This window comes from Budorcas taxicolor, chromosome 21 (genome assembly GCF_023091745.1).
Source record: "Budorcas taxicolor isolate Tak-1 chromosome 21, Takin1.1, whole genome shotgun sequence".
Classification (NCBI taxonomy): Eukaryota; Metazoa; Chordata; class Mammalia; order Artiodactyla; family Bovidae; genus Budorcas; species Budorcas taxicolor.
The window spans coordinates 25,709,062-25,722,430 of NC_068930.1; the positions used below are offsets into that span (position 1 = coordinate 25,709,062).

Here is a 13,369-nt window from a genome sequence, read left to right on the forward strand (position 1 = left end):
TATCCAGTATTTCTTCTTTAAAATATTATAACAGCTTAAACTTAACAGAAAATAAAGTCCATGATGCTTACTGTTGACAACAGCAAAAATAAATAAAAACAAGTCTTTATATCAAGGTTAAAAAAAAAGAAAAGAAAACGAGAGACAAAAGGCTATAAGGCATGTAGGAAAAATGGTAAAAGTCAGTCTTCTCCTCTGCTGTTGCTCTTCAGCTGCTCAGTCGTGTCCGACACCTCGTGACCCCGTGGGCTGCAGCACGCCAGGCTTCCTTGTCCTTCACCATCTCCCAGAGCTTGTTAAACTCATGTCCATTGAGTCGGTGATGCCATTTAACCATCTTGTCCTCTGCTGTCCTCTTCTGTTCCTGCCCTCAATCTTTCCCAGCATCAGGGTCTTCTCTAATGAGTCAGCTCTTCACATCAGGTGGCCAAAATAATGGAGCTTCAGCTTCACCATCAGTCCTTCCAGTGAATACTCAGGGTTGATTTCCTTTAGGATTGTCTGGTTTGATCTCCTTGCACTGCAAGGGACTCTCATGAGTCTTCTCCAACACCACAGTTCAAAACCATCAATCCTTCGGCACTCAGCCTTCTTTATGGTCCAACTCTCACATCCACACATGACTACTGGAAAAATTATAGCTTTGACTATGTGGACCTGTGTTGGCAAATTAACATCTCTCCTTTTTAATATGCTAAGCTGGTCATAGCTTTTCATCCAAGGAGCGTCTTTTAATTTAAAGGCTGCAGTCACCATCTGCATTGATTTTGGAGCCCAAGAAAATAAAGTGTGTCACTGTTTCCATTGTTTCCCCATCTATTTGCCATGAAGTGATGATGGGACCGGATGCCATGAACTTGTTTTCTGAATGTTGAGTTTTAAGCCAGCTTTTTCACTCTCCTCTTTTACCTTCATCAAGAAGCTCTTTAGTTCTTCACTTTCTGCCATAAGGGTGGTGTCCTCTGCATCTCTGAGGTTATTGATATTTCTCCCTCTGATCCTTATTCCAGCTTGTGCTTCATCCAGCCCAGCATTCTGCATGATGTACTTTGCATATAAGTTAAATAAGCAGGCTGACAATATACAGCCTTGATGCACTCCTTTCCCTATTTGAAACCAGTCCATTGTTCCATGTCTGGCTCTTACTGTTGCTTCTTGACCTGCATACAGGTTTTGCCAGGAGGCAGGTAAGGTGATCTGGTATTCCCTCCTCTTGAAGAATTTTCCACAGTTTGTTGTGATCCACACAGTCAAAGGCTTTAACATGGTCAATGAAGCGTAAGTATATGTTTTTCTGGAATTCTCTTGCTTATTCTATGATCCAGTGGATGTTGGCAATTTGATCTCAGTCTTCTTCTTATCAGCAATTAAATGATGTAAATGGATTACACTCTCCAATCAAAAAACAGAGATATGCAGAATGGATAAAAACACTTGATCCCATAGGTCTCATCTACAAGAGACTCACTTGAGATCCAAAGACAGAAACAGAAGGAAAGTGAAAGGACATAAAAAGATATTACATACAAACAGTAACCAGAAAGCAGAGGTGGACATACTAATGGCAGGCAAAACAGACTAAGAAAAAGTTAATACAGATAAGAAAAGACTTTATATGTTATAAAACCCTCAATATAACTATACAATATATAATTATCAAAATACATGAAGCAAAACCTAAGAACTAAAGGGAGAGAAACAGTTCTACAGTAACAGACTTAAATATCCCACTCAGAATAGTGAATAAATGACAGAAGATATTTAAATAAGGAAGTACAGCAGCTGAACAACAAAATTCACCAATTAGATTTAACAGACATATATGGAACATTCACTGTGTGTGCGTGTTCAGTCGTGTCAGACTCTTTGCAACCCCATGGACTGTAGCCCGCCAGGCTTCTCTTGTCCATGGAATTTTTCAGGGAAGAATACTGGAATGGGTTGCCATTCTCCTCATCCAGGGGATCTTCACCACCCAGGAATCAAAACTACTTATATCTTGTGTTTCCTGCACTGGCAGGTAGGTTCTTCTCCACCTGTGCCACCTGGAAAGCTCATGGCACATTCTACCCAACAACAAATACACATTACCAAGTGTCTGTGGGACATTTCCCATACTTCAGGCAACAAATCAAGTCTCCATATATTTTAAAAGATATCATACAAAGTATCTTCTCTGACAACAACAGGATGGAGTTAGAAATCAGTAACAAAACTGAAACTGAAAAACTCACAAACTGAGAAAAACTGAGTAACACTTTTAAACAACCAAGGGATCAAAGAAGAACTGAGAAGGGAAATGAGAAACATTCAGAGACAAATGAGAACAAAACACAACATACAGACTTAAGGGCCACAGCAAAGGCAGTGCAATGAAGGAAATCTGTATCTAGAAAAGATGACACTAAAAAACAAGAAAGATCTCAAAGCAACAACCTAACTGCAACTAAGACCTGATGCAGCCAAATAACTAAATCAGTCAGTTCAGTTCAGTCGCGCAGTCGTGTCCGACTCTTTGCGATCCCATGAATCGCAGCACGCCAGGGCTCCCTGTCCATCACCAGCTCCCGGAGTTCACTCAGACTCACGTCCATCGAGTCAGTGATGCCAGCCAGCCATCTCATCCTTGGTCGTCCCCTTCTCCTGCCCCCAATCCCTCCCAGCATCAGAGTCTTTTCCAATGAGTCAACTCTTCGCATGAGGTGGCCAAAGTACTGGAGTTTCAGCTTTAGCATCATTCCTTCCAAAGAAATCCCAGGGCTGATCTCCTTCAGAATTAGACTGGTTGGATCGCCTTGCAGTCCAAGGGACTCTCAAGAGTCTTCTCCAACAGGTAAATAAATGTTATTAAAAATTCAACATCCTTTCCTGAACAAACCCTCTTTTTTAACAGAATAGGAACAGAATGAACTTACCTTCATATAACAAATGCCATATATGTAAAACCCACAGAAAACATCATATTCAATGGTGAAAGATTGAACACTTTTTCTCTTAAGATCAGGAACCAAAGATGTCTGCTTTCACCACTTTTATTCAACATATTATTGGAAGTTTCAGCCAGAGCAATTAATTAAACAAGAAACATAAAAGGCATCCAAGTTGGAAAGGAAAAAGTAAAATTATCTGTTTGAGGAGAATACAGTCTTACATGCAGGAAATCCTAGTCTCCACAAAAAATGCTGTTAGAGCTAATAAATGAATTCAGCAAAGCCAGCAGATACCAAGCCAACACACCAAAATCAGCTGCATTCACAGACACAATGAACAATTTGAAAAGGAAATTACAAAAACAATACCATTTATAACAACATTAAAAAGAATAAAATACTTAGGAATTAACCAAGAAGGTAAAAGACTTGTAAATGAAAACTACAAAACACTGCTGGAAAAAAATTAAAGATTACATAAATAAATGTAAACACATCCCATGTTCATGAACTGGAAGACTTCATATTGTTTAAATGTTAATGCTATTCAAAATGATTCAATGCAATCCCTATCAAAACCCCAATGACTTTTTGTAGAAACAGAAAAACCTATCCTAAAATTCATATGGAATCTCAAGTGACCTGAACAGTTTAAAACAATTTTGACAAAGATCAACAAAACAGGACTCAACATTTCCTGATTTGAAAACTTACCTCAAAGATGTGGTAACCAAACCGGCACAGTATTAGCATAAAGACAGACATACAGACTGAATAGAAGGTGTGGAAATAAACCCTTGCAGACATGGTCAAATGACTTTTAACAAGATGCCAAGACTACTGAAAAGGGGAAAGAACAGTCTTCAATAAATGGTGCTTGGAGAACTGGACATCCACTTGCAAAAGAATGAAGTTGGACTCTCACCCAATGCCATGTTACTCAAAGCGGATCAATGAACAAAATATAAGACCCGAACAATGAAACTTAGTAGAAAACACAGGACAAAATTTTCACAACACTGGGTCTGGCAATGATTTCTTGAATATGACTTCACAGGCACAAGTAACAGAAGAAAATACACAAATGAGATTTAATGAAAATGTAAAAACTTTGTACATCAAAACACACTATTCTACAGAGTGAAAAGTCAACTCACAGAATGGGAGAAAATATTTGCAAATCAACATCCAATAAGGAATTAACATCCAGAATACAGAGAGATACTCTTAAAACTCAACGAGAAACCAAACCATTCAATTTAAAAGTGAGAAAGGGCATGAACAGATACTTCTGCAAAGAAGATACAGAAATGACCAAAAAGCACATGAAAATATGCCAAACATCACTAATCACAAGAGAATGCAAACCAAAATTACTATGAGACACCACTTTACACCCATTAGGATGGCTACTATCAGAAAGAAAAAAGAAGAGAAAAGTGTTGGTGAGGGTGTGGAGCAATTGGAACGCTTAGGCCACCAGGAGATGATGAAAAACTGTGTAGCCTCTGTGAAAAATAGTATGGCAATTTAAAAAAAATTACTGTGTGATCCAGCAATTACATCTCTTGGTATATACCCCAAAAGAGTTGAAAGCAAGATCTCAAAAGAAATACCTGTACACCTATGTTCATTCACAGCAGCATTACTCACAATAGGTAAAACATGCAAGCAACCCAAGTACCCATCTGATGGACAAATGGATATGCAAAAAGGGCTGCATGTGTACAATGGAGTGTATTACTCAGCCTGAAAAAGGAAGGAATCTGCTATGTGCTACAACGTGGATAGACCCTGAGGACATTATCCTAACTGAAATAAGCAAGTCACAAAAAGACAAACACCAGTATGATTCCACATATTTGAAGTTGGTCAAAACCATAAAGACAAAGTATAAGGGTGGCTGCCAACAACTAGGGGAAGGAAACATGAGGAATTACTGCTCAATAGGTATAGAGTTTCAGTTTTACAAGATGAAGAGTTAGGCCGATAAATGGTGGTGACTTTTGCACAACTATGTGAATGTATCTAGTATCACTGAACTGTACACCCAAAAATACTTTAGATGGTAAATTTTATTTTTGCTACAATAAACAAAATCCTAGATGGTATCAACATTGAATGTGCAAACAGAATTTAACATAAAAAATTTTTCTTTTGGCCACGGTGCACACCACGTGGGATCTTAGTTCTCTGACCAGTGACTGAATCTGTACCCCCTGTGGCGGGAGTGGAGATTCTTAACCACTGGACCACCAGGGAAGGCTCAGAAGTCCACCTTTTAAAAAGACATGACCCCAGTAAGTTTGCGGGAGAAGAGATTTAAGTGTATGCATGGCTGAGTACCTCTGCTGCCCACCTGAAACTATCACAGCATTGTTAAGTCACTTCAGTTGTGTCTGACTCTGTGTGACCCTATGGATTGTAGCCTGCCAGGCTCTTCTGCTTATGGGATTCTCCAAGCAAGAATACTGGAGAGGGTTGCCATGCTCTCCTCCAGGCGATCTTCCCAACCAGAGATTGAACCCTGTCTTCTGCAGTGACGGCTTCTTTTACAAAATAAAAAGTTTAATAAAAAAAAATACATGAACACAGCAAAGCTCTCATGACTGGATGCTATATATACACACACCATCATAATCATATACTACCAGCATTTAGTAAGTGCAGTTACAGGCATTATTTAGGTATTCAATACACATGTCTTTTTCAAGCGTCACGAAAATCCTATGTATGTGTATTATTACTACTCCTGTGTCACAAAAACTTAACCTTTAAGGTTAGAGCAAGTCAGTAGCACCGCCAGGATTTGTTCTCAAGGAACCTGCACCCCGAATCTGCACTTGACTTCGTGTAGGTTTATTATGAAATGGGCAAACTGAGTATGTTTTTCTTCAAAACTATAACCTTCCCACGTAAGAGAATGTACATGTTTATATTTATACCACCACATAGTGGGTCAGTGACAATCTGCAACAGCCAAGAATGATCCTGCTCCATCTAATAGAGCCGAACAGACAACAGAACATGTGAGAAGCTTTTCAGAGATGAAAACCAAGTCACTCTTAAATAAGGGTAGGATTTTTCGAGGCAGAGAACATTCAATTAAGCACCAGAACAGTATTCCTGCCATGATTTCATCTAAGTCAGCAATTTTAATTATACAACATATAGAAACATACCATACGGTATAAAGGAAAAGAACTCTGGGGCACAGTTCTGGAGACCTTTTTGGGTTGATACCACAGCTTATATGCTACAGGTATTCTTTTAACTATACAAGTATTTTTTAATATAAACAAAAACTTTCGCATCTCCACAGTCATCGATTCAGCTTGTCAAGTGTCACGTCGCTCCACCCCATGACCATGTGGAAATGCAAATGTCCAAGAGGAACCAAGGATCACGAAGGACAAAGGTAAAACACTTTACAACCAAGTATCAAAACCGACTAGAAAGCTGTGGTCTCTAAGACGTGAGGACAGATAAACAATGGAAGAGAAAAGCCTCCAGAAACAGACGTGCACATGTAATACAGATGCCTGACTTATGAGAAAGGCGCCAGCAGTACGGTGAAAAGAGATTTTTTTTTTCCCCAAGGTGGTGCTGGGTCAACTGGCTATCTATGCAGAACAAAACGAACCTTGACCTTCCACCTCACACTGTGTACAATATGAAATCTAAGATGGGTTGCAAATGTTAAGACCGAAAGGTAAAACAGTACTTTTTTTAAATGAAATGCAGAATATCTTCTTCATGACTTTGGAATAGGAAAACACTTCTCAGACACAACAAAGCATTAGCCATAACTGAAAAGTTGATATACTGCACGCCATAAAATTTAAGTTACATTATTAAAAAATACCAATTAAGAGTATAAAGACAAGCCACAGGTTTGGAGAAAAGATTTTTTATTTTATATATCAGACAAAGAACTCATAGGGTAGAATATATAAAAGAGTAAACAGAAAATAGCTATAGCTGAGCAGGAAAAAGGCAGGCAATTCTAAAGAAATACTAGTGTGTTAAGACTTGAAGAGGCACTTCAGGAAAGAGGACATGCGGTCAACAAACATTATGAAAAGATGCTCAAGTTCGTAAATCATCAAGGAAACGAAACTTAAAACCACAATAGAGATGCCACTACATACTCACCGAAATAGTCAAAGGGATAAAAACAATACCAAATCTCGGTGAGGATGTAGAACTAACCCAAACCATCTGACAGTGTGTGTCACAAGTGTAAACCGGTTCAACTGCTGTGATAAACTGGCAGCATCCATTAATGCTGAAATCACAGATACTCGACCCGCCAACACTCTCCCAGGATACACCCAAGAGAAGTAAGTTCACCAGAACACATGTTCAGAGTAGCACTATTCAGAATAGCCCTAAATGTCTACTACCAGTAGAATAAGCCGGGACATATTCACACAACAGAATGCAGCACAGCAACGGGAACTAACGCCCCACAACCACGGCTGTGGCTGGGTGGGCCTCACAGCCGGAGAGCACACAGTCACGGCTCTAGGCACGCAAGTGCAGAAACAGCCAGAACACATGCATTTAAAAGTTCGCACAGTGGTTTACCCCTCACTAGTTAAGAGACTGTAGGGCTGCCGGGGGCTTCTGTTCTATCTCTATATGCAAGTGGATATACAAGATTTGTTCACTGTGTGAAAACTCACTAAATTTGCATATTTATCCGAGTAAAAGTATCATATTTTTAGGTATATATCATACATAATTTTCTGAATATAGTGTTAGACTAAAAATAAAAATTTAACTGTTAAAGCCATATATTAAAGGTTTCAGAAAAAAAAAATTTATTTTATGGGAAGTAAGACTTCACAAGAGTAATTTCAACTGTCTCCTGTTAGCTGGGACTGAATATATTAAAACTTATTTCAGAACAGCTTTTAAGATAATTTAGTGATGATACTCTCAGAATAAAAAAGGAAACCATCTCAGTCAGAAATTCAATATATCCGGCTACAATTACACACTTCTTTGGTCCTAAATTGAAAGCCGGCAGCTCATCTAGATCGGCATTGCTGGTTACCCGCCTGTGTTCAGCTGGAGACAGTGTGAGCTCTTCACTTATGATGTGTACTTTTCTGTATGTGTATCAGATTATAATAAAAAAATATTAAATCAGTGTTTCAGTCCCACCCCTTACTTGCTGTGAACTACTTTTAACTTATCTATTCCTCTTCTGAGCTTCCAACTACTTTAACCAGTCTCTGAGAGGTCTCAAAGTTAACATGAAAGTTTTCCCTCCAGACACTGCCTCAGGCCCATCCCATAGTCAAGAAGTCCCTTAATGTCATCTTAACAAGTTTTCACACTTGACAGACATGTAACAATAACTCAGTTCATTTATGCTTCAATCACATGTCCATTTACAGCCCATTTCCTTCCTTCCTCAGAATTGTAAAGGACTAGGCAGGGAGTGGGGAAGGGCCCCTGAGGAGGTAGGCACCCTCTCTGAGGAGCTGCCTGGATGAGGGGTCCGGCTCTGGCCTAACCTCCCAGCCCCACCCCAACCCCGCCCACAACAACAGTCTTGGCCCAACACCACCCAGAAAACTCCAGCCTCCAGCAACGTCTCCTGAACCAGAGGAGTCTCCCTGCGTGTCAACTGGGGGGCATTCAGACAGCTGCAGCCACCCTCCCCCCTCCCTGCCCCATGTCATCCTCTCAAGTTCTCTCTCACCTTTACTCAGTCAAGGACAAACAGCAAGTCTGCTGCCTTACAAGGGGTTCAACAACCTTGTGCTCCTTCTCAGAAGCAATTTCCATCTACACAAACGCTCCTCTCTGGAGACACTCCCCTCACTCGGCTTGACAGCGGAAGCAGCGCCCGCCTTGCTGCGCTCCACCTAGACACCAGAGAGTCACCCTGCAGGCTGCCCGCGCCAAGCCGTCTTCCTACACAGCCCAGGGCAAGGCTGAGGTGAGGCCTGTGGTAGCAGGACAGCTCTGTGGCCTCTTTGGAAGCCCTCAGTGAGGTATCTGGCTCCCACTCTTGGGGACTGTCACTGTACCACAGGTCATCTGACAATCTTCAAGCTCAGCTTTGGACCCCAATGTCAATCCAGAATCAACAACAAACCTAACTCAACATCCAATTACACTGAAGTAACTTTTTCTTTTTCAAGGCTTATTTCAAATGTTGCTCCATCCAGTGTTTCTTCACTCCCTAACCAACACAGTCTCTCCCTCCTTGGGCCTTGTTCACAGCACTTTTCCAGTAACATTTTACCAGCTGACTTGCAAAGTTCTGATACGACTCTCACTGCATACTATATGCAATGAAATCCTGTCACAGCTAATGCAAGCCTTCTAAGTGATAAATCAAACATTTGCTCAAATGAAAAAAACAAATAGTATATAACTATTGCAAAGTTAAGTGTACCTATATGAAGCAAGTTGCACAATTAAATGTACCTATGCAAAATCCAAATATCAATGCTGAAACACTGTGCCAAGAAATACTCTTTTTTAACAAGTTGTTCTTATTATAAAATATGTTTGTTACAGAAGAATCAGTGGGAAAAGCACACAGAAAAAAAAAGATTACCCATTATACCTTCACTGTTACATTTACACCTTGCCATTCCAGTCTTTCTATGCATATATACATCCCTGAGACCACAGTTTTGTACTTTGCTTTTTCACTTCAGGTACTGTGACTACCTACATCATTAAGTAATCTACTACAAACATATTAATAACTGCAGGACATTGCACTGTACGGCTACTTTAGCTTTTGTCGTCACCAAACTGCCCCTAGTTATAACACAGTTATAACCAATCTTGCTCTTGGGTTTCTATAATGCTGATTATCTACTTAGGTAGCAAGATTACTTCTGACCAGAAGCTACAAATTCAGGTTGAAGTGCTTCATGGAAAATACACACCCAGGTTTACTTGTGCAATAACCACAAGTAAACAGGCTTCCCTGCTGCGGAAGCCTCGGAATGCTCCAGGCCAGCAGCCCTGCCTCACCTCTCAAGATCCAGAGCCCACACCCTGAACCAGCATCTCAGGCGGGGACAACGAGCCAGCTGACCACACAGCAGGGGCTAGGTACGTGCAAAGGGCACAGGACACCAGCTACCTTGACCAGAACCTCTCCTGCAATTTCGGGAGGTGCCTTCAAGCTGCAGCACTGCTTCCTTACAGAGCACCACCACCAGCCCCCAGCAAGGAGAGCCCTGTGAGGCATCTGGGGCCGGCACCATCCTGTCCTACGGCTGGAAAACACTATCTACTTTGGCTCACTGCCCAAGGTCAACCTTACAACCCAGGTTTCCCTTGTTTCTTCCAGCTCTCTTCCCATTGCACTTCTTGAACCTATGCCCTGAGAAGGCCCCCCTGTAGAGCTCAAGAAGTCTACACCTTATAGGTTGGCCAGTCAGTGACCAGAACCCAGGTCTTACCAGTGAGGCTACTGGGTGCCCTGGCCAACTGTGAACTGCACACCTCAAAGCTCCCGTCTCACTGACCAGGAGTCCCTCCCCTTACTCAGGTCAACAACCTAGCCATTAGCTGAAAAACGCTCTGCTATAAACCATAAACGCTCCAGCACGTCTGAAGCAATCCAGTGAGATTTAAGTCACTGTTGACTGTCATTCTTACTGGAGTATAATTCATGCAACTTTCTGAAAAGAGAAACACCCAGAACCAGGCAGGTTCTCTCAATCTTTCACTTGACATAAGCTAAATAAAGAATAAGAGCTAGCTCATGGCTTACTCCAATTAACAGGAAACATTACACGTATACTTTTTTGGAAGTCAGAAGAGGCAAGACCCACCCGTACTCCTCAGTTCCCATTTTCTTCTCTCACTTTTCTCCCAGCACAATTTAATAAATAAATTTCTATGGGGCCATCTCCTTCCTAATAAACTTCCCCCTTAAACACTTACTTTATGTTCACATGCTTCTGCATTTTTGTGGGAATTAAATCCAAGGCAAAGTTAAAGATAAATCAATGAATTTACAACTAAAGAAACAGCAATTACCAGTCCTTGTTCTGAGAATCCCTGTTTTACCAAATATTTTCAAGGTCCATTTAAAAAATTAAAAACATGTTCGTTTTCATCTAAAATAAGTCAGAGAGCAGGCCAACAACATTCCTATAATATGCTGCAGCTCCCACAGAAACATCATGAAACCCTGTTGGGACAGCCAAGCCTCCTTGAGAAGAACCATCTTCAGGAGACACTGCCCTCTCCCTCCACTGTGCTATGGAACACCCTAAATATCAGGAGAACCAAATGCTTGTTGACTTGCATGCCTTTTAAAAGCAATTAAAATATCCAAGAGCTGCACCATCCAGTGCAGCAGCCACTGTGACTACAGGAGTCACATGTAGCTACTGAGCCCTTGAAATGTAGCTAATTCAAACCGAGCTACACTGTAAATGTGAAATATACATTGGATTCTGACGTCATAACACTAACAAAAGAAATCTCTCACTAACACCTTTTATACAGATTATACATTGACGCACACTATTTCAACTATGTTGGGTTACATCAAGTATTAATCACTTTTTAAAATGTTTCCAATGTAGCTGTAAGAAAATCTACTGTAACATGTAACTCATAATTGAATATATAAATAGTCTTGTCACCTCTGACCTACTTTTTTTTCACGTAATCAAAGTATGTCTTCACCCCAGCGGGGACCCAATCCACAAGGCAAACTACGGAAGGGGTGAAGTGCTACCTGAGAGTCAAGGTCACTCACAGACTTCACAAGGAAGCGGCCTAGAAACAGCAATGTGTGCATGTCTAGCACATCCAAGGTTTCAAATCTAAGTCACCTGGCAAATGATCATGAATTCCTCGATTTACGGGTGTAGTGCAGACTCTACTGAAATCCAGAGAATTATCCAATATGGCATTTATCCTTCGAAAGATATTGGCATTTCTACACGTGGAGAGTGCAGGTGCTTCCTGGTTGTCCCAGCAATCTTTTATCCTTCCCGCTTCTTCTTCCTAGACACAGAAAAAAGGTGTTTAGGTTTTCTATTCTCCCTGTTGATAGAGACTTCACAACTCCTTTTCCTCTATAGCCCAATACAAGATAGATACAGTAACAAAGACTCGAGTTTCTTGCCTGTATACTAACATACTTAACTCTCAGCAAGGTTCCCTGAGAGAACAGTAAGAGGCAAAAACACTGACATGTAAGATGTAAGAACATTCTAACATAATGGGACTTGTACAGAAGTAGAACGGCAGCAGCGTGAGCTTGAAGAACCAGACTCACCTGGTTCAAACTGTGAGTCCACCTATATAGTAGATTATGTGGCAATAAAAGAATAAAGCACTGACAGACACTACAATATGGGTAAGCCTCAAAAATGTGAGGCGAAAGAAACCAGTCACACAAGACCACACACTGTATGAGCCCAACTATATGAAATGTGCAGAATAGGTAATCTAAAGCAGATTAGCTGCCTTCAGCTAGGGAGGCGGGGAGGTGGTTAGCCAGTTGTGTCTAAAGGGTACAAGGTTTCTTTTTTCAAATGATGGAAATATTCTAAAATTAGACCATGGTGAGGGTTGCAAAATTCCATCAATATACTAAAGGTCAATGAATTGTACTTTGAAAAGTGAATCTTACAATTAGGTAAATTATACATTAATACAGTTGTTTCAAAAGTTTGATTCTGCCGTTTATTGGCAGTTACTAATCTCTGTGCTACAGTCTCCACTTGTGAAATGGGGAAGAGTACCTACCAACCTTTTGATGGGATGTATACAGTACTTAGCATGGTGCTGGCATATGGTAGCTGCTATTTTTACATTTTAAGATATACCTACAGGAAAAGACTTGGGCAGGATCAAGAGTGGTACAAAAACCACCCAAAGGGTTGTTTAAATAATTGAGACAATCTATGTGGTCATTAAAAGTGCACACAACTCATGTAAGACATCACTGAATGAAAAACAGACTCCCAGGTACATAAAAGTGAACTGAACCCCCACACAAGTGATTCTTGGGTGTTCTCTCTCTCAGTCAATAAGACCACCATCCTCCAGGTGCCTGAGACAGAAATCTAGGGACCATTCCTCTCTGTTCAATCTCCCTCATTCACCACATCCAATGTAAGCAAAGAAATACTGGCTGACAGACTCAGTCTTCTGAAGGGAGTCAGACTCATCGCTTCTATCATTCCCAATCACCTTGGAGAGTATAACAGGGAAGTCATACAAAAGCAAACAGCAGCGAAAGTCCAAGTAATAAAACTAGTAGGCCTCCCTGGTGGCTCCGTGGTAAAGACTCTGCCTGCAATGCAGAAAATTCAGGTTCTATTCTGGGTCGGGAAGATCCTCTGGAGTAGGAAATGGCAACTCACTCCAGTATTTTTGCCTGGACAGACAAGCCTGGCAGGCTACCGTCCACGGGGTTGCAAGGTATT

General features: G+C 40.9%; 1 protein-coding gene across 1 annotated transcript in view; it reads right to left on the reverse strand.

Annotated features, from left to right (window-relative positions):
- Positions 1-13,369, reverse strand: part of CPEB1 (cytoplasmic polyadenylation element binding protein 1) — a 110,599-nt gene that overhangs the window by 70,245 nt on the left and 26,985 nt on the right. Inside the window, exon 2 of the mRNA XM_052659742.1 lies at positions 11,765-11,939. Coding sequence (XP_052515702.1) covers positions 11,765-11,939 — 175 coding nt within the window. The remainder of the gene's footprint in view (positions 1-11,764; positions 11,940-13,369) is intronic.